This window comes from Varanus komodoensis, unplaced genomic scaffold, assembly GCF_004798865.1.
Source record: "Varanus komodoensis strain SLA01 unplaced genomic scaffold, ASM479886v1 scaffold3, whole genome shotgun sequence".
Lineage (NCBI taxonomy): Eukaryota > Metazoa > Chordata > Lepidosauria > Squamata > Varanidae > Varanus > Varanus komodoensis.
Window position 1 is genome coordinate 16,146,508 of NW_025335761.1, and position 20,275 is coordinate 16,166,782.

General features: G+C 44.0%; 1 protein-coding gene across 7 annotated transcripts in view; it reads right to left on the reverse strand.

Annotated features, from left to right (window-relative positions):
• SLC8A3 (solute carrier family 8 member A3) overlaps positions 1 to 20,275 on the reverse strand; it is a 153,226-nt gene that overhangs the window by 35,021 nt on the left and 97,930 nt on the right. For 2 of the 7 annotated variants that reach the window (XM_044437189.1, XM_044437185.1), the window contains exon 2: positions 440 to 546. The exons of 4 other annotated variants lie outside the window; for them this stretch is intronic. In XM_044437189.1, coding sequence (XP_044293124.1) covers positions 440 to 546 — 107 coding nt within the window. Of the gene's footprint in view, positions 1 to 429; positions 547 to 20,275 lie in introns of all 7 variants that reach the window. One more of the 7 variants, XM_044437184.1, reaches the window with a different exon arrangement.

Genomic DNA, 20,275 nt, shown 5'->3' on the forward strand with positions numbered 1-20,275 from the left:
GGGAGATGGGGTGAATAGGCTAAACGTTTTCTTTTTCAAAGAAGGCAACTATTATTCATATGTCCCTGACTGCTGTGCTAACTTGCTATGCACGAGCTTAAGTGAAAGGTCTCTGTGACTCATACAGGTTTGTTTCATACTGATATGCAGAAGCTCTTGGCCAGCTTCTGTGGTCTCAATGGTGGATTTGAAATTCCTGGCATCTAAGTTATATCCATCAGCCACACACTCCACGTGCACACAGCCTTCCCAGATATATAATGCATAAGCACATTAGCTCGCATCAGTACCATGTGACAAGTTGTGCATACACAGAGGTGTCAAGGATAGAGCGGTTGGAAAACAGAAACGAGACTATAGATAGTGAGAAGAGAAAGGCAGAGAAGAGAGAAAGAGGAAAGAAGAGTGTTAATGTTAGTTGGGAGAGGCAGTACTACACCTTTCTGTAAACTCATATCCACCATGCGGGGACCCATCAGCTCAATGAAGAAAGTCTTGTTTTTCTCATACTCCTCATCATCAATTACCTTGATGTGAATAATTTTGCTGTGAATGGAAAAATAATAAGTGTCATAATGAGGAGAAGGGGGATGAGCCAGCTGGGGCATGAGGGGGAGAAAGAAGCCAAAGAGAGAGTTTAGATGGTCAAAGCTTACTCACCCACTACAAAGACAAAACACAGTAAGGAGCTTAACCTTTGCTAGGCAGCTAGCCAGCCTGATAGAACAAAGGAAATCTGTTGCAGAAATATATTCGTGTAAAATCAATTCAGACTTAAAGTCATTGATTCACTTGTAAAATCCCATTCACCCTTCACATGTGATTCAAGTTATTTATTCAGATTAGAAGACATACATCTCTGTGCATACAAGCTGTAACATGCAATTTGAAGGCATACATTTAAGATGCAGCTTTAACTGCCTGCTGAAAAATAAAGAGTGTAACACAAATCTAAGAAGGTAATAAGGAAAAGGTAATTTTTGCTACACACACACACTCACACACAATTTCCAGATATATGACTGACTGCCTTTTTCAAACTGTTAAGTTTAGAAACTTACACCTCAATTCATTCTGTTAGCATTCTGACATTTTATTTTGCACCATGACTACATCAGAACAGTGTTAATTTTAATCCTTAAATGCTTTTTCACAGGTCTCCAAAAACTGGAAAACAATTCCAAGAGCAGGATATGCGACACAAGTCTATATCCCTAAAGATGTCAGTACGAAAAAAGGTTCAACTTTGCTTATGCTAACAAGCTACAGCAAATATGGACAGAAGCCTGCTCTTTGGGATCTGGAGTCTCTTCTTACAAGGCAGCGTTTATCAAACTTCAACACTGGAACTCAGCTTTAAAATGGTGTTCTAACTTGGGAAGTGATAGCTGTGGGTGTGATCCAAATGCAAAAGAGACCCCACTCACCAAACTATTGCTGAGATGGTAACAGACTGTTCCGTACTTCAAAGTGAGCAGTCCATGACCCTTCTCTTGGACCACGTGTGCAGTGTTTGGGTGGGTGTGTGGCACACATGTGATTACGAGGCATTTTATAAATTCCCCCAAGATTACAGTCCAGATGGAAGTTCTTAGGAAATGAAGCTCCTACACTGCTCATCTGTGTATCCGTGTAGGGCTCTGAGGAATCCGTGACAGGGCCCTGGTCCTGTTTGGAGAACTCAGCCTCAGCCCGCTGCAACCTGGAGCCCTCCATCTGGTTTGGGAGGCAACTCCCAGCCTTCATGCACAAGGGCAGAGGGGTGATGAAGCCCAAAATGTCTGGCAGGCACCAGGCTGGGGAAGGCTGAATGTAGCCCTCAGATGCTGCCTGGTGAATTCCGGGCCCAGTGCAAAGTGCTGGCGTTCACATTTAAAGCCCTAAATGGCTTGGGGCCAGGCCAACTGAAGGAATGTCTTTCTCCACATGTTCCTACTGGCCCTTAAGATCTTCCATGGAAGTCTTTCTCTGGGAACAACCCCCCTAGGAAGTTGGTGGGTGGCAGTTTGGAGAAGGGCCTTCTCTGTGGTGGCACCCCGCCACCAGTCTATCTTTCAAATCATCTGCCTGATGCCATTGTTGTTTTCATTTCTGTGCCAGGTAAAACCCTTTTATTTACCAGATGATTCAAAAGATAGACAGGTTTTTCATATTCTTTTTATCTAATATTCATTTTATCTGAACGTTTTATTCTACTGTGTATTATTTTTTTATCCAACCACCATGAGTTGGCAAGTTTTGTGTTTTTTTGGTTTTGATTGGCTTTTTAAAGTTTTGCAATTGCTTGTTTTATTGTTGGCCTGCTTTATTTATAAAGTGCCATGACAGCCTTCTGAGGACACTTAGAAGGTGGCAGCCTGATGTCTGATAAGTGCCAGACCAGAATGGATAGCATCTGGGAGGCCCTCCGATCTGCCTCTCCAGTTAGGCACACAGGAGTCTTTGCCTACACGGAATCTGACCATGGGGCCCCTTAGCTCAGTGCCTTCCATCCCGACTGATGGTGCTCTCCGGGGGGCTACACCAAGGTCTTCCCCCGCCCTGAACCTGGGACTTTCTTCATACCAAGTATTTCTTCTACCACTCAGTGATAACTACACTTTATTTTAGTGTGGGGTAGTCCAACACGTGGCCTGTGGCCCAACGGCTCGTGTGGCCCTCTTGCCACTTGAAGTCCCTCCCCCAGTCTTGATCTCAGCAATGGCATGGACATGACTGCAGTGAGCTCTCCTGGGGCCCCCATCCCATCCCACTCTGAGGCTCAAGAGGAGTGGATTGCACGGCTGGCCTCGTGAGAACTTGCTCGAAAATGACATGGCGGCTCCAGCTGACCAGTGGCACCGGGCCCTCAGTTCCACAAATGCTCCCCAGCATGTTCCGCCTGCTCCTTTGGGCCAGTCAGCAGGAGCAGGCAGGGCATGCCAGGAATTGCTTCTTGGCTCACGTGCAAGAGGCTCTGGATACCAATTCCAAGAAGGGAGGGGCCAGGGGTTTCACATGGGAGGGTTTCTGGCTGGGAGAAACAGGGAAGAAAAGATGGGCCACCCCAGAGGAGCAGCCATTGTGCTTGAGCTGCCCACAAAGAATTCTTCTTCATTCAGTTAATGGAATTGTTTAATTAATGGTTAATGAAATTTATTAATTCTGTATATTAAATTAAATAAATATATTGCAAACGCTTTAATTTATGATATGGAAATGTAATTCATTGGGTGTTCCACAGGTTCCATGTCGAAGTTCTCATGTGGTCCTCAAAATACAAAAAGTTGGACCTCCTTGTTCTAGTGCTGCTTTATCAACTTGGCTAGTTCTGCAAATAACCACAGTGCTGAAACAGTCTCAGAACTGCTTGTCACAACTTGGATGCACACAATTTTTTTAAAGAAACCCATTCCCTAATTTAGGGAGCAATCCTACAAGGCTTCCCCTAACCCTCCAGTCTTGGAGGATTATGGAGATACTATGCAGAGGAGAAGCATGGAGATGAAGGCCACTTTGGAAGGAGGGGGAAAGAGGCTGAGGTTCTCCCTCCTATTAAATCCCTTGACTGAGGGTTCCTTTTGCAGCCCCAAAGCAGCAAGCAGGTTGTGTGATTCCTTCCTCACCGGCTGCAGAGGCTGGAGAGAGATCCAGGTATGGATCCCCAGTTGTGGAGTTGGAGTGAGTTTCCAACAATAGTACTAGGAATCTGAACAAACCCGTTGCCATCTAGATACTGCTTAGGGCCATAGGTTTGCTCTGTTAAGAGCATAAGAAGGGCCATATTGGATCAAGCCCAAGTCCAGCATTCTGTTCACATGGTGGATCAGCTGCCCACAAGGATCTCACAAGCAGGACAAGAATGCAACAGCATGATCCTCAGCAACTCAGGCATACTGCCTCTGATACTGGAGGTAGCATAAAGCCATGAAGGCCAGTGACCATGGATAGTCTTCTCCTCCATGCATCTATCCCCATAAAGCCATCCAAACTGGGGGCTGACACTCTATCATGCAGAAGTGAATTCCATTGTTTCACATACCTGTCAGGCAAGTGACATTAGCAAGACAGCTAGGGCTGCGAGGCAGAGCAGAAAATACTGGGGCTGAGGCAGAGCAAGGAGGCAGAGCAAGGAGCCTACTCAGGCAGAAAATGCTGGGGCTGAGGGGCAAGTTGCGGTGAGGTGTTGGAGGAAGGAGCTGTGTGTGCCACACGGTTTGCTCTGCGCTCCCTAAGGTAGCTTGCTGCCCTCAAGGGCAGTTGAGAATGCTGTCCTTTCCCCAGTGTCGAAGACAGTCTGGGTGGCTTCTGCTGAGGACTGTCTGTGTCTGTCTGTTGGGAGCATCTCATCTCCTGCTTCAGACAACAGAATGTCCTAGGCCAGTCCAGAAGCAATGGGAAATGGAGACTTATGCTGAGGAGGGAGAATGGTTTTGGCTGCAAAACACAAGAAAATATAGTCAGCTAATAGAATTAAAAAAAGGAGGGACCTGTGGTCTGATTTAGGCAACTTCAAACAACTGTTGGGTTCAGGAAAGTTAGCAAGGTATCTATGGAATCATTTTTAGGAGACCAAATGCTCCGACTTCTAGAGCATCTTCACTCAATGGAGAGGCTCATCCTTTTAGCTCTATTTTTTCAGGTCTTCGATTTGGACAACAAGGTAAGAAAATGCACAATTTCCTCCTTGCTACACAGATGACAGTGAAAGGGCCCTATCCCCTCTCTTAGTTCTAAAGCAGAAGCATTGGGAAAGCTTTAGCATCCTGAAGAATACCGATACCTTTCGTCAACAGTCTTTGTAAAGAAGTGACCCTTGAAAAGAGTTTGGAAGTTTTGTGGCACCAGAAAAGTGTTCCAGTCCCAACACCTTAAATTAGCTATTACTTAACCTACAATTTTCTCAATTTATATATGTTAATCTGAAATTCAAAGTCTCCAAGTGTTCCAGAAGGTGTACTATTTTTAATTGTGGCATGCTGCCAACAAGTGAGCAGATGAATGGTGCTGTCTTAGAATATATCTCAGGGATGAAATTTATCCCTTCATAACCTCAGTTCCTTTCAGAATAAATATTTGTGAGACACGCATTACATTTGAATAGGGTAATAAAAATAAGCAGTCTTGAACACTACTGAGTCCCCAGTTTCTACACAAGGACGCTTTTACCTAATGGTATGTGCTAACATTTTAGCATTGGTGATATTTTCAACATACAATGTGACACTTTACGGGTAAATCAAAGGCAGGTCAAGATCCTAAGAACATAAAAAGACCCTTGCGGGATCAAACTGAAGGCCTACAAGGGCCACCACTGTGTCTGGCTCCGGCTGACCAGAAGGCAGGATTGCTTGATCTATGGGTTGACTGAGGATGCTTCTTCACTGCCAAGCAAATGTTTTCTGGGCAGCACAAAATCATTTTAAAACCATACAATGCAACATCAGACAAATGATTTTTCTTTTAAAATTTTTCAAAAATAAAAATAAAACATAAAATAGAAGTGAAAACTGAAGTAAAACCTAACAGTTCAATGTTATATGCTACATACAATGTCCCCATTCCAGGTGATAGACAATTCCTCACAATATACTATTTTAATACTAGTATTAGAACTAGGCTATTGGCTCTGTCATGTATACCTTATAATCAATGGTTAATATTTGCTTATATTCTTGCAATATTTCTGTATTGTCTTTTAATGTTTTACTTTGGTCTGGTCTCTGACCATAATAAAGATTTAGCGTAATAGTTAAAACCTAACAGCAATGCAAAGATTTAAAATATGGCAATAGTTTTAAAACAACAAAAATGGAGGGACTAAAATGCCTGGGAAAATAAGGAAGAGTACAATGTAGGCATGTTGCATTTGACACAGGAGGCAGCATAGAGCCTTTAGGACCAGAGCCCACTGACAGCCTCTTCCTCCATTAAGTTGTCTAATCTCGTTTAAAGGCAATCCAAATTGGTGGCCATCACTACATCTCATGGAAGGAAATTCCATAGTACTATGAAGAAGTGCTTCCTTTTATCTGTCCTGGATCTCCCACCAATCAGCTTCATGAGGTGATCCTGGGTTATAATACAGGAAAGGGAGAAAAATGTCCCCCTATCCACTTTAACTGCATCATACATAATTCTGTCTCTGTCTATTGGGTTTTCCCTTATGCCTTTTTTCTAGGCTCAGCCATCTCAGCTGTTGCGACCCTTCCTCACAGGCGACTCGCTTCAACTCCTTCATCACGGCAAGTGCCAACCTGCAGCACGAGATGAAGTAGTGTGTCAAGCACACAGAACCGCTTGCTCTTTCCATGGGCAAGTGACCAATCCAAGTGACAGCCAAAGTAATGGCTTGAATTGAATTCATATCCCACTACAAGCAAATGCAGGTAGGGAGTCCGAACAGCAATGGAGCCATGAAGAAGCAAGGGAGAAGTACAGGTGGGATCCAGAGAACTCCAAGGTTTGTAGAATACATGCACATACACACAAAACTTCAACCAATTAAAAACCCAGGAGGGAGAGAGGGAAGCCCAAGGGAAGCTCAGTCACTGTTCCGGCCATGCTTCTCCCCCTCCTTTCAAGTTGACCAGGACAAAGGCTTTCAACTAAAAGAATTCATTATATGAAAGCTAACCAGGTAGGATGGCTTTGTAACACAAAATGTTAGTGTTGCAGAAGTCAGTAACAAAAGATACAAGCAAAGTTAGAATACTGGCCATTAGGGAAATGTGGTTTAATGGCTGGAAAACCTTCCTTACAAACTAAAAAGAGCAGATCCTTCTCCTCAAGGGCTAGTCACTTGGAGTGACTGATGTTTCTTAACCAATGTGCCCTCTTAACCTGTCACTGTTCTCTCAGATTAATGATGCTAGGTCCACCCACCTCCACATTAGCATGCTCACTTAACTTTCTCACAGAATTTGAAGCTATCTGATTCTCAGTGACTGCCTAATGTGTCTTTGCGTCCACTGGCTCTGGCGTTTTAGCTCTGGATCACAACTCCTTCTTCTGCTTGCTTGAATCAGAATTTGTATCTGCAAACTCTGAAGGCTCTTTCATAGGAAGAGTCGGCCCAGTCCCCACAGTAGCCACAGAATGGTGAGAGTGAGTTAACAGAAGCACCCCTGTTAGGAGGCGAGACTACGTGGCAACTGATGGCCAGTATCCCAGATGGCTTTTTAATTAGAAGAACCAAAGAAAACCACCCAGGATAGGTTGATCAACACCTATTAGTCCTGACAGCTCAATGGAAGATATTTTTAGCTGTTTCAGATACTTTGACCTTATGCTGGGTCAAATAACAAGAGAAGGCACTGAAAGAAATGTGGCTGGAGATGATTGGAAATGCTGAACTAGATGGGATACGCCAGCGCAAACCAAGTCAAATCAGTTGTATCCAATGTAACACAAGTGCAAAAAAGGGCAAGTGCTGGTATTGGTGCAGATAGTGCTTGTTTGGTCTGAGTACTAACGGAGCAACTAGCACAACTAACACCAACTTCTCCTAGCATTGTGAAGCCTCCATGAGTCATGAAAGTGCAAATGGGTTGCACTAGTGAAAGGAAATGACTGGATCAAACACTTGTGCAAGGATGTAAACAGGGTTTCTGAAAGCAGTGGAAGCATTAACGCAGCACTTCTCAGGCTCTGGGTCAGGAGCCATCAGCGTGTCTCAGCCATCCTTCAGGTGGCTCTCAATGCTACAGACTGCCAGGACTTGTTGCTCCACTGCCCTGTGCCCTGGCTGCACCATGGTCAGAGAACAAGACTAGGATCATTATCAATACTAATACTAACCTAATACTAGTACTACTAATAGTTTTAAAATTAGTATAACGAGGAATGTGTTAGGAGAGGCAAACTGTTATAGGAGGCAATGAATGTAAAAGAAGCAACAGTAACGGATGAAAGGAACTAACGGCTAAGTGAAGGAACAAGTTAAGAGTGAAATAAGAAGAGAAGAAGAAATTATAAGAAATTGGTAAGAAGTCTTGGAGAGCATGCGGGGGAAGCAGAAGACCAATATAAAATAAAAAAAATTATGCTCACATTTAGAATATTAACAGTGTCATGGGCACTCACCCAAAACAGTTGCCATGAAAGGGGTTTCTCATTTCTAAAATGGATGGCAGGCACAAAAAAAGATTTTCCAGAGGGCAAACTGGTGGGGTGAATGGAAAAGAAACTAGCTCAAGAGCCTAAGTACAAAGCCAAGGTAGGAATTCATAATGCACATCCACTATTTTTGAACCCAAATAAAGGGCAGCATATTGCTTTGCAGCATGGCGATCTCTCAGCTTAAAAAAGAAGTTTTAAACCTTCTTAAGAAATAAATTAAAATCAAGAGAGGCAGAGAGCCCAATGGGTACCAGGAGAGATTTCCCTGGGTATGTTGGAAATCTGGACTTACTGCCTCTGAATCAGCAAATTCTTCCTGAAGTTGGGAAGCTGAATAATGCTTTTCCCAGAGCCAGTTCTTGTGCATAACTTGGCGAAGGCCAAATTATGGGACAAGGAATTTGTTGTGGCAAAGAATTCAGTGGTTTCCTAAGAGGGGATAGAGATCAACACAAAAGAATATCACCGGATGTTAGCTGATTACACTAAACGTTACTTACATCTGCCACCATCTCTAGTTAATTTATTTTATTTCTAGACTGCCCAATAGCCAAAGCTCCCAGGGTGGTTCACTGCAATTTATCAAAGTACAGTATATGTTGATAATCATTGTGAAGCCTCAGTTACTTCTGACTCTCTCAAGCAGGTCCTGAGAGCAGAATGCTTTGTTGATGTTGTTTTGGTTTCAAGTTGCACAATAAAAAATAAATTAAAAGGCATTGGGAGCTCCTGAAGCCCATTGACACTGTGGAGACCACAGCTTTGATCATAATGGCTCAGGGTTGCCAGCCTTTAATCTTAAGGTCAACATTTCATGCCTGAAAAGAAAATGAAACCAAACGACAGTGGGAAATTCTGTTCTTTTAACTAGGCAAAAGCACACATGCTTGGTGACATTTGCAGCCTCACCTTTGTCACAAGCTCATGGCACTTCCCACCTAGTGGTGTAGGGAAAGGCAGCCGAAGTGACAATTTTCTGGGAAGGTGTCATGTTAATATGAAAGTTGTGACAAGCAGACACTGAAAGGAAGAAAATGCAGCCATGGAGAGAGGTTCAGCAATGCTCTGTCATGAAAACGTCATGGCAGACTTTTGAAATTAATTGAGCAGGACTCAGGCACAGGCGGGATTTTTCAGCCTAGCAGACCTGACAGTTAGATTCGCCTGGATGAAAAGCAAGAGGTTCCATGAGTCCCAGGATCAGAGCAGCTCTCTCAGATCTTCTGCTCCAGCAATTTCTTTTGGGGAAAAGGGGGGATTTGTGCATTTTCCCTCCCTCCCTGTTACAGCTGTGTACCAAACAAGGTGTCCTTCTGTAGCTGGGTTCTTCCAGAACACCAGGAAGCCTATCCAAAGCTCTAACGTGACAATGAAAAGCACAGAAGGTCAACCTGGTGACTTGCTGAGATGCAGCTTGAGGAACAATCATTCACGGACTGATCATCTTCCTTTACTTCCTAATGGCTGGGATAGTCACAGCTTATGTGTGCAAACAAAATTACATTCATGGTGTATGGACTCTTGCAGTCTTCCCATCCTCAACATTAGCTTTTTTTTTAAATCAATTCATACAGACTAGTTTCACTGACATGGGCAAACCTTCATTTTTACCAAAATGATGAAGAGAAGCAAATTAACTTGGGATCAAGATGAGGCAGGCCAAGCTGAGGAGACAGAGGTCAAGGAAGAGACTGCACAAGTGAAAAGGGCAAAAAGGAGATTTTGCACTAAAACAGAAATGCAACTCACTGGCTTTTCCCTATCGGTTATGGGAGTATGAACCTATACAGTTCAGTTCAACATATTCTTAAAAACAAACAAACAAAAAAATCAGAGCACATGATTTATACACATTTAAAGCTTTGGTGAGTGTGCAATTCAATCCGTTAGGAGACTCCTTTCCCCAGCTCTGAGCAAGGAGCCAAATGTGGTCCATCAGAGGGCCAAATACAACCCTCTGGCATTCCCCAGAAGACCCCAGCCCCTTCCCCCCTTTGCTCTGGTTGCCAATCCCTGGAGGGCTTCCTGCTCTTTATTCAGTCCCTTTCCCCCCATTATTACTATTATGTTGCATTTATATCCCACTTTTTTGTCTTCTGAGGAACCTAAATCAGATTACATAGCTCCATGTTAGCTTCACAGCAACCTACCTACCCATCCCAGTGAGCTAGGCTGGGCTGTGTATAACTAGCCCAAAGGCATCCAGTGAATTTCATGGCCCAGTGGGGCCTAGAAGCCAGACCTCCCAGGCCCACAGTTCAACATTCTAACCACCACACCACACTGGCTCTCAAACAATTATAGCAATAATAATGGCGACAGTTACCCAGCTCTGCCGAGTAGGCAGTGGATAAACAGACTAGCCCATAGGTGGCCACCACCCCTTCTATCTAACCCCCACTTCTCCCTGGCTCTCTGCTTAGCCTCCCTCTCTCTCTCTACTTAGCCTCCCCTAAGACTTAGACACTGGCTTTAAAAGCAAGCGTGGACAGGTTGGCATTCAATAGATTTATTTTTATTGTAATGGTGTTTATTTGTGCTCATTGTTTTTAATGCTGATATTGTAAATCATTGCTTTTTTGTAAACCGTTCTGGGAGCCATGTAGGGCTGCTGAACAGTATAGAAAAGCAATACATACATACATACATACATACATACATACATACAAGCCATATGCTGAAATATGCTGGCATTTTTGGCCCTGTCCCCCTTGTCTTCAGCCCTGAGCACCATTGGATCCTCCCACAAAAGCTTTTTCCAAATTGACCTCAGAGTTCAGTCTGAAAGAAGTTTCAACACCCCTGTCCTAGATGCTGCCTGGTTGTCGGGAAGTATGGAAAATTCAGCTTGCTTATTTTCAAAGGACTCTAATGAGCAGCCTCCACAAATGTGGTGCCCTGCAGAGTGGCTAGACTGCAACTTCCAAACAAAATGGCCATGGAGGTTGTAGTCTGGCATGTTGTAGACACACTGAAGGAGGGTGGTTAAGAGAGTTTTTGGTCATTTGGTAAACCATTTGACCTCTGCAAGAATACACAAAAAATGCCACAAAAGTTTGGTTCACAAAATCTTGAATTTTGTTTCCTGAATATATAGATTTTTATTTTATTTTCCGCAATCAGACATAGAAAAATGTTTGTGGAACAGAATACTCTTGGCTGAGTCATTAAGCTGCTACCCAAGTATAGTGATGGCCACTCTAGATCATCTGATCAGTTCTATATTTTGTGAGTCTTCCTCACTCTAATGAGTCCCAAGCTCATGCAAGTTTCCTCTTGGTTGAGACCACTAACATCCCTTGTGTGAATTTTTCCCAAATACTTGGTACCATAAGCCCTGTAGCAGCTATAAAGTTTCAGCAAGCACTTACTGTTTCTTGACCCCTCACATTTGGGAATCAGCACCACTGTGCATTAAGTTAGGAAAACATCATTTTTGTTTACTACTAGTTGGATTTTAGTGGATTATGCATGGATGCAAACTGAATTTACAGTATTTTCATTTTTAATCCTAATCATGGTTGGTTTAGAATTGAACGGCAAGGAAATAATGAAGAACACTTTATAATGACAAATGTTGCCATTTTTTCCTTTGCTGTTATAGGAGTTTACTGAACCAGCCCACAGGAGGCAATTACTTGCTTGTGGCTGGGCCTGTTCCTCATGTTCGCAGTCTTAGTTCAACTTCAGCCCCAATCCTGGGATTAGCACAACGGCAACCTGAAAATTATTTCCTTCTTCTTGTCCATCCCCACTGCTCTAGTGGGAGTCGTGCCAGGATCTGCCAGTTCTTTGTAACTTTTGTTCTGTCTCTTGATAATGTCCAGCGCTGTGTTCCCTTAGCTTTCTTATTTTGCATCTCCTATTCCTTTCAGTCACAAATAATCACACCAACACGGGACTGGGGAGACATCCAGTTAAATGGGGAGACATCCAGTTAAATAAATAAAAAAATCCATGAACTGAATGTGATCAGCACAGGTGTGTGCTTCTCTGTCTACCTGAACTCTCCGGTCTCTGTCACTGTAGGAAACATTGTTATCACCCTAATTATCAATGAATGCTAATCATGAGACCATCGCTGCCACCAGCTGTTCACTTTTTTCTTCCATTCTGTGTACATAATCTCCAAAATTCTTAGCTGAGTGAAGCTCTTCATCAGGCTAGGCGATCAGCCCTGATTTTGTTTTGTTGCCACCTAGTCTGATGAACAGTTCTGAAGAACTCAAAATCTTGCACCATCTGGTTTGATAAAGCTATTAGCAAACTGTGAATTTTGTTAACCCACTCATCACAGGAGAGCCTGGCAATCATATAAATATAAATCAGGCAGTCTGTTCACTTCCTTTTCTTTAGCATATTCTAAATCCATCTTCCCACTCTGCATCTGCTTTGAATGCATGCTCAGGTCATCTTTCCCCTGAAGCCTTTTCCTTACAAGTACTCCCTTTCTCTGTTGTCATCTACCCCACCCCATCCCCTTTTATGAAATGCCTTTAGTAAGTCCATCTTTTCTTTCATCGCGGTGATCATGACACTTCTCTCTAATACAACTGCACCATTCATGAGTGGCATGCAATTGTCATCGCCCCTTGTGTTAGGGAGCCCCAACTTTTAGGTTCGCAGACACATCTGAAAATTTGAGAACATATTGTGAGTCTTCTCACAAAATGACAACCTTGCCGGGAACACACACTTTCATAAATGGTTATCAGAGCAAGCATGACCAGTAGCATTCATTTCCCAGAGGGCAAACTGGTAAGGCTAAAAAAGTAACTTGTTCAGGAACCTATGTACAAGGCAGAAGTGTCGGTCTGCACACCACAAAACAACATAAATAAAGAAGACACACAGCAGCAATTCACTTTCCAGCAAAACAGACTCCCTGCTGCTGCTGCTGTTCTTTTTTAAGGTATACTTAAAGGAATCTTAAGAAATAAAATAAAAATTGAGAGAGGCACAGGGCAAGCACCAAAGTTGTGTCTCTGGGCTCTGCTTTGGAGAACTCAGGGATAAAACCAGTCGGTACACTGATGACAACTTTGCACCATAACTAAGGTCCCAGTTTTGTCTTGAGTCCTACACAGTGTTTAACTCAGTGGTTATCCTAATGTTTTTTTATGTAAACATGCCGCAGAAAAAGAACCATAATATCAAACTTTGCTCTTCCAAGCAAGATTACTGCTGCCAGTCCACTCTCACTGGGAAGGAAGAGGAAGAAGTATTGACACAAAAAGCTTTTCCTTTTGTGCATTCCCTTTGTACTCTCAAGCTAATTAATAAATTGGCCTGTGTTTCAGTTAGGGCTATTGGGAAATGCTTTTGTGCTCAGTGCACGGTAATTAATAGGACAGAGTCAAGACCAAACCATACATATGAAATAAAGATCTTTGCTTCTGCTAAAATATTAATAGTGAAAGATTTGTAATGACTTTAGCCTGTGATGTATCAGAACTGCTGTTTCTGTAATTTTTGTTGGCCACTTGGGATGGGAGAAGTTTCAGCTTGTTGAGAACCTGCTACCGCCCTGCCTTACCGCCATCCAGCTCGCAACCAAGCCGAAGTGCAGGGGACTTGAGGAACTGCATAGTGTTCTGCGATTTCCTTATCTTTCCTCTACTATTTCCCATGTCAAATTTTAAGACTGTATGCTCCAATGAAATGGGATCGGTGCCCCTGTAAAGCACTGTACACACACATGGGGCAATGTAAAAATGAGCTATGACAAAGAAATAATTGCTGAAGGGAGCTATAAACACTGTTCATCCTCATTAACATCAGTTGTTGGGGAACATGGGCTGGAGGTGCTGTTGCACTCTTGTCTTGCTCGTGGGATCCTGTGGGCAGCCACTTGGCCGCTGTGTGAACAGAATGCTGGACTAGGGGGATGCCTGGCCTGATCCAGCCAGCAGGGCTCTTCTCGTGTGCTTATGTGAAGAATGTGAACTGGCGACTGACACTTTACTCTCCTGCCTATCAAGCAGTTAATATTTGCTAGTATTCACCTGCTGAGTTGCAAAGGGATGACCTACCCAAGACTGATGGTTCCTTTGGTTCCCTTCCTCCTGGCCATGCTTGCTGGTGTGAGCCAGTCCTTTGCCAAGCTCCCTCTGCCTAATAATAATTTCCAGTAATGTTTATTATGATACTTAGGTGCTGGTAACAAGCTTCTTGTGAAGAGGGGTGGCATGTCCTTGTTAAAACCACCTGTGTGCACTAGCAGAGTTGCTTGGGGACTTTTGAGTATAGTTCATTTTAAAAAGAAGGCTTCACACAGGCAGCCTTCGAATGTGTCCAGCAGTTCTTTATGATGGAATCTCAGGGTGGACAGAAGGACCGACGGAGCAGCATGTGATGGACGTGTGTATGAGAAGCCAGATCAGAAGATGAAAGGCAGGGTGGCACATAGCATAGCCTTTCCCAACCTGGGTCCCTCCAGGTGTGTTAGATTATCCTGGCTAGGGATGATGGGAACTGCAGTAGAAGATATCAGGTTTGGAATGGCTTGGTTAATAAAACACAGGGATGCTCTAGTAGGGAAGGTGATAGGCACTTGAAATCATCAGATACTTTGACAGACAGAGAGGAATTCTCTGGATGGAATAGCATGGGCTGAACTTTTACTGGAAGCCTGTTGGTTTAAGAGAGAGGCTTCCCACAGGATGAAAAAAGGGGCAAGAGTGTATTTAGGGAAGAGAGGGGCAAAAGGTAGATCTCAACCTACCGGTAGATTTCTGGGTGGTATGCCAGTAGAGCAGCATCAGTTTCTGATGTTTTAATAATTGTGGCAGCGCACAGCTGTTTTGCTCTATGAAATCAAGAAAGCTTGGAGGAAAGCCAGGCCAGGAATAAGATGGTCTTCATGTGAACGTAATGTGACCTTAGTTCTGGTAGTAAAATGAAGTTCCTAGGCTGAGCATTGCACAGAGGCATCTGTTCCTCAAGTTCAAAGTGTATGTCTGCCACATCCCCTCTATCCTGAGTCACGATATACACCTGGCTCCAGGTGAAGTGCACAACCAGCAGCGTTCTGTACTTCTCCCATTGAGAAACTTAATTCAAGTGATGCGTAAATCCTAACAAAAGGTAGCGAGTGGTAGCTTACCATGCACCCTCCACGCATTCATATGTCCATGGATATCAAGTCATCTCCCTACCATACGACACAGCAACCTTGTATAGAACAGTGGACGAGCCTGAAGCACAGAGACCCAGGCAATGGCCTTGTAGCACCTGATTCTGACTGTGAAAGGTTTAAATAAGTACTAAATTGGGCTAACTTTTATTAAACCCAGTACTCAAGAGTGCTCTCTTCGCTTCCAGAATATGTCATCTTGATTTGTCATGTGTACATATCCAGAAGGCGCTTATCAACAAACTCATCAGAGCATTGTTTTGCATTCCCTTTTGCACTGGTGCCAATGATTAATTAAGAAAAGAGACCAAACATGATCCGAGGCTCATGATGTTGCTACATATGCAATTTAACAGAAGGCAATTAGCAAATTAAGTAACAAGTGGAAGATTGGACACAAAGTCTCCATTTCAACACTTCTTTTTTTTACCCTCTAAATTTGAATGCAAGTATAAAAGATAATTTTTCATGTTTAATGCAAGGAAATCTCCATTCCAATGTTCTTTATAAAAATCTATCTGCAGTTTCCACTGGCCTTCCATAACCCAATATGTTCTCTAGGTATGTTGGATTCTAATTTTTGTTATTTCCTCCCAACACGTCTCGCGATGGGTTGGACACGACTTCGCGACTCACAACAAGAACAACCCAACACATCTGGAGGGATCCAGGTTGGGAAGGTTGACTGTACACTGGCCATCCCACCCTCCTGGCATGTAAGAAAGATAAGAGAGGTCACTCCAAATGTCTCATTCCTAAGTTATTTGCAAAGCCTGCTGTTAAGTCCAGCAAAAGGAAATCTCATGCACTAGTTTACATACCAAAAAGGAAGCTAGTAGCACATTGTGAATCCCATTTGGAGATGTGTGAAAAAAGTGAGCAGGGCCTGAAAAAGACCCATTGCAGCTGAAACTGGAAGCTTTTCAGGGGTGCTAAATGTGTCGGTAGGCTATCCTCATTTTCATGACTGTATATAAGCCTCCCTGCAACCAGTGATTATGAAGCTTGGGGTCATCCCTTCAATGTCACCCTTTTCTAGCTGGTTTCTTTGGGTAATTTGGAGGTTCACATGCCTCCTTCATAGTGCAGTTGACTATAAGGTGATAGCACCTCCAGGTGCTAGAGATTCATGGGGATCCCCATGCCTGGATGCACTTGGATTATAACAGCAAACATTCTTCAGCTTTCAAAATCCAAGTTTACTTTCCAAGAGGTTAATAATTTCTGTTTTGACAGGAAAGTGCATAGGTACATAGTTTCTATACACCCATGCACTTTCTCTCTGCTGCAATAAATTTTAATCTCTTCAAAATGTACTTCCAGCTGAGAAGTCCATCTTTGAAGTGCGACTCCCTTCCAGTTCTTCAAGCTGCCCAGTTGCTAGCATCTGGGGACACTGGCAAAACTGACATACCTGATTTCCCCACAAAAAGCCTGAAGAATCCATTTGCAAAGAGGAACAAATAAGACTCTGCTGGAGCTTTGCAAGCCTCAAGCAGATTGCAATCTGAGATGATCTGTGAGGGACTTGTAGGGGAGGGAGATAAAGGTGCGGGAGGGAGAAAGCTAGAAAACAAGCAAATGTAGAATAAGTCTGAGGTAGACTAGGTTGAGAGAATTGTTTAAAGCCATCCAGTTCGCTTCATGGCGCAACCCAGATTTCCAAATACAAACCCCATATTCTGTCACTAAACTTCACACAGGCTTCTTTCAGACATAATGGAAAAACACGTTGGGAGAGCATGAGCCACAGCAGAACTATAAATTCCTGCCTGGCTCACATTTGGGGAACAGGTTTATTCATGCCTGGTCCCCATAGTTCCACTTGCTTATAAGGGCCAAGTTCCCCTCTCACGTTGGTGAAAAGACCCCTGCGCGCGCGTGCGCGCGCGCGCACACACACACACACACACACACAGTCTCTTTTTGCTGCAGTTTGGGAAAGAGAATAAACTACTCTATTTTCTTCCAAAGCCTTCCATGTAGGCCACAGGGAGTAAGGAAGAGGTAGAATTTTCTCTCGTCTGTACAAAGAGGTTTGGGTAAGATTGGTATACTTGTCCAGGGCTCCATGCAAGGGAGAAGAGACTCCTCTTCGAAGACCTCTGCTCTTGCCAGAGGACCTGGGGAGAAATGGGGTTCCTTCTCACTTGTCCCGCGGTATGCAGAAGGGAATCAACAGCAGCAGAAACTCCTGCTGTTTTCTGCCTCTTGATGCTATATGGCAAATGCGAAAAATGCTCTCCAAAGCCCTTAGCACATGCCAGAGGATTTAATGGTGAGGGACTTTGTAGCAAACAGAGATCAAGTAGAGATTGGCTAATGAAACAAGCAAATATTTGCCAATCCCTCTTCCATGTACACAACATTTTGCAGAGCTTCATATAAGCCCAAGCCAAGTCCCAAGGAGCATGCATTCTTGCTCTGGATGGCCGGAAGGCAACTAAGGAAGGAGGAGGGGGCAGTAATTGAGGCAGAGGAACTAACCAGGCCAAAGTCCAGGACCCCATGGGCCAGCCGGAAGGTGGGAGGTGCAGAAGTAAACTCCATTTTATTGCTATAGTCATGACAATGCAGTGATTTAAGTGATTTTAAATTGCAAAACTGTATGTACTCAGGTTGTGTTCTTAAATCAAGGTTGCCAATGAGTTTTGTTGTTGATCTAACATATCAGGAATGTAGATGCAATAGGTGGCTGAGAGGCTGAGAGACAAATGGTTTGCTATTGCTTCCTTCCCCACCAAAGTAATACACACAGCCCTCTAAAGGAGCCCCCCATGAGTGGGGTTCACGGTCTAAAATTACCCAGCTGCCCCACAGGGGAGGTGAGGGAGAGTCATGTGTGGCAAATGAGAGTAAAAGCGAATCCTGGCCGGAACTGAATTCATAGGCCTGGTGCTGTCCTATACACCTCTTAATTTTATCACTTTTTAATTTAGTTTCATGTACTATTCGAACAGAATCAAATGTCAAACTCCATTATAGATTTCCATTATGAAATAAATGAAATGAAATTGACAGTCTGATGAAATAATCAGCTGCCTTTGATTCACTTTTAAAAGATGGGCCCTGAAATATAGTAAAGATCTGCTGGAAAGTCAGAGCTAGGACCAACATGTTTTGGGGGATGCCTTTCTGCACATTTGCTGAAATAGTAATGCAAGAAGAAATTATTTTGGGGGTCCAGGCTGCCCCCTCCTTTCAGTCCACCAAATGCCCCTCTCCATCCCATGCCCAAGCTGTCTGGAGACTCAAAAACTACCTTTCTTGGTCTAAGGCTTTTAGCTGAAGGCAAGGAGATCTGGAAGCTATATATAGACTCTTTTGCTATCCTTCAGCAGCAGCAGTGTATCGTTGCTATGGCAATGGTGGCAAAGATGGAAACATTGGAGGAAGCAGAGGAGGAAAGGAGGGCCGTACCTGAGGAGCTCTGTGCTGCAAAGAGCAGCTGTCAGTCTTCCCGCTCCTTGTGTAACAGAACCAGTGTGCACAGGGCCACGCTGGTGGCCTGTGAGGTGGGCCTGGCTGTCAGAAGAGACCATGGCCACCGAAAAGCTGCTGCCTTAAGCCCCTTTCTGGTCACTGCTCGCAGTGGACCGCCTCTTGCTACCAGGAGCCCCTCACAAGGGCCCGCTCCCCATGGCCCCATGCCTTCCTCTTTTCATTCATCCAGTGGTCCTTTCCTCTTTCTTCATACACAGGTCTTCCTGGCCTCTTCACCACTTTTGGTGTCATTTTCTGAGTTCCCTCCAAAATGTTCAGCTACTGCATTGCCACAGAATGAGTCAGGAGTGCCACGTACAATTACATCTCAATAGATGTGTCCTATTATATTCTTCTGTGTTAAAAGGATGTTTCTGTATATTGAGTACCAAGTTTGTTTTACACTGATGCAATTTAGCACTGGGAGCTTATTACAGAAAATATGCCTCATTATAGCAGCTAAGATGTCATCTAAATTTTGAGGACCCAACTGTTGGGCCACACGTGCTTGCGTAAAGAGATAACTCAAACAACCGTGCAGCTTCAGAAAAAACAAGATGACAAGCAAAAGCTCTCAAATTCACCAAGTTCTTGTAATTTAAAAAACCGCTTTAAAATTCTCTTGACTGAAGGTGGACTCTGACCTTAGAGCCCTCCATGTACCCAATGTCCCACAAGCAGGATAGGAGAATGGAGGTTTTTAAATAAGTAAACAAATTTTACAGCTCCATATTCCTCTGATTTTGTTATTTTTCACTGATCCAGTGGGTGGGGACATGCATGGAGAGGCTCATGGACCAGTCCTTCCTTCTGCCTTCTCTAAATCTCCTTCAAAGTCATGGTTGTGTCCTGAGAAAAGGCGCTTTCACAACTTTCCACACCAGTTGCTGGGGTAAAGAAATCCCCCATTAGATTTTCCTTTGCAAAATCGTACCTCAGCCTATGGCCCTGGGTGTGGGGAGGAGGAACCTGCGATAGCACTGGGCCCCCTGGATACTCTCCCAGCACCATAGTACGGCTGCTCTGTTAAGGAACTTTATCGACTGTTGTATTACTGCATTTGCATTGCGATGCAATGGGTTGGATGTGGCTTTGAAATCTTGGCAGAATTCACATATCACAGAAAGCAAAACTGCATGGTTGCCACAGCTGGGTTTTTTTTTTTTTTTCAACCTACCAGTCATTAGATCAGGCTCATGGTGGTATCTCTCTTCCTCTCTCCTTCCTTCTCAGTCTTCTGACCAGTATCCTGGCAGACACCAGTGGGAAGAATGGGTCTCTTCTCTTTGACAGCCATGACTGTGAGTCCAGTTTGGTTCACCATGACTGTCAAGCAGTCTCTGCGGTGCAAAGAGGGCTCATGCCCTGAAGCAGCAGCGTGGATGAAGAAGCTGGTTAGGCTCCCTTGCCTGCTGCTCCAGTGGGGACTGCTGGAGCAGAGGACTGTTTGATCCATGCTCAGGCAAAAGTGGGGGGTGCGGGTGGGAGAAATCAGCTGGGTGGTGCTGTTCCTCCCCATCACTGCTGCTTGTGAGAAAGGCACTTCCGCGGGTGCCG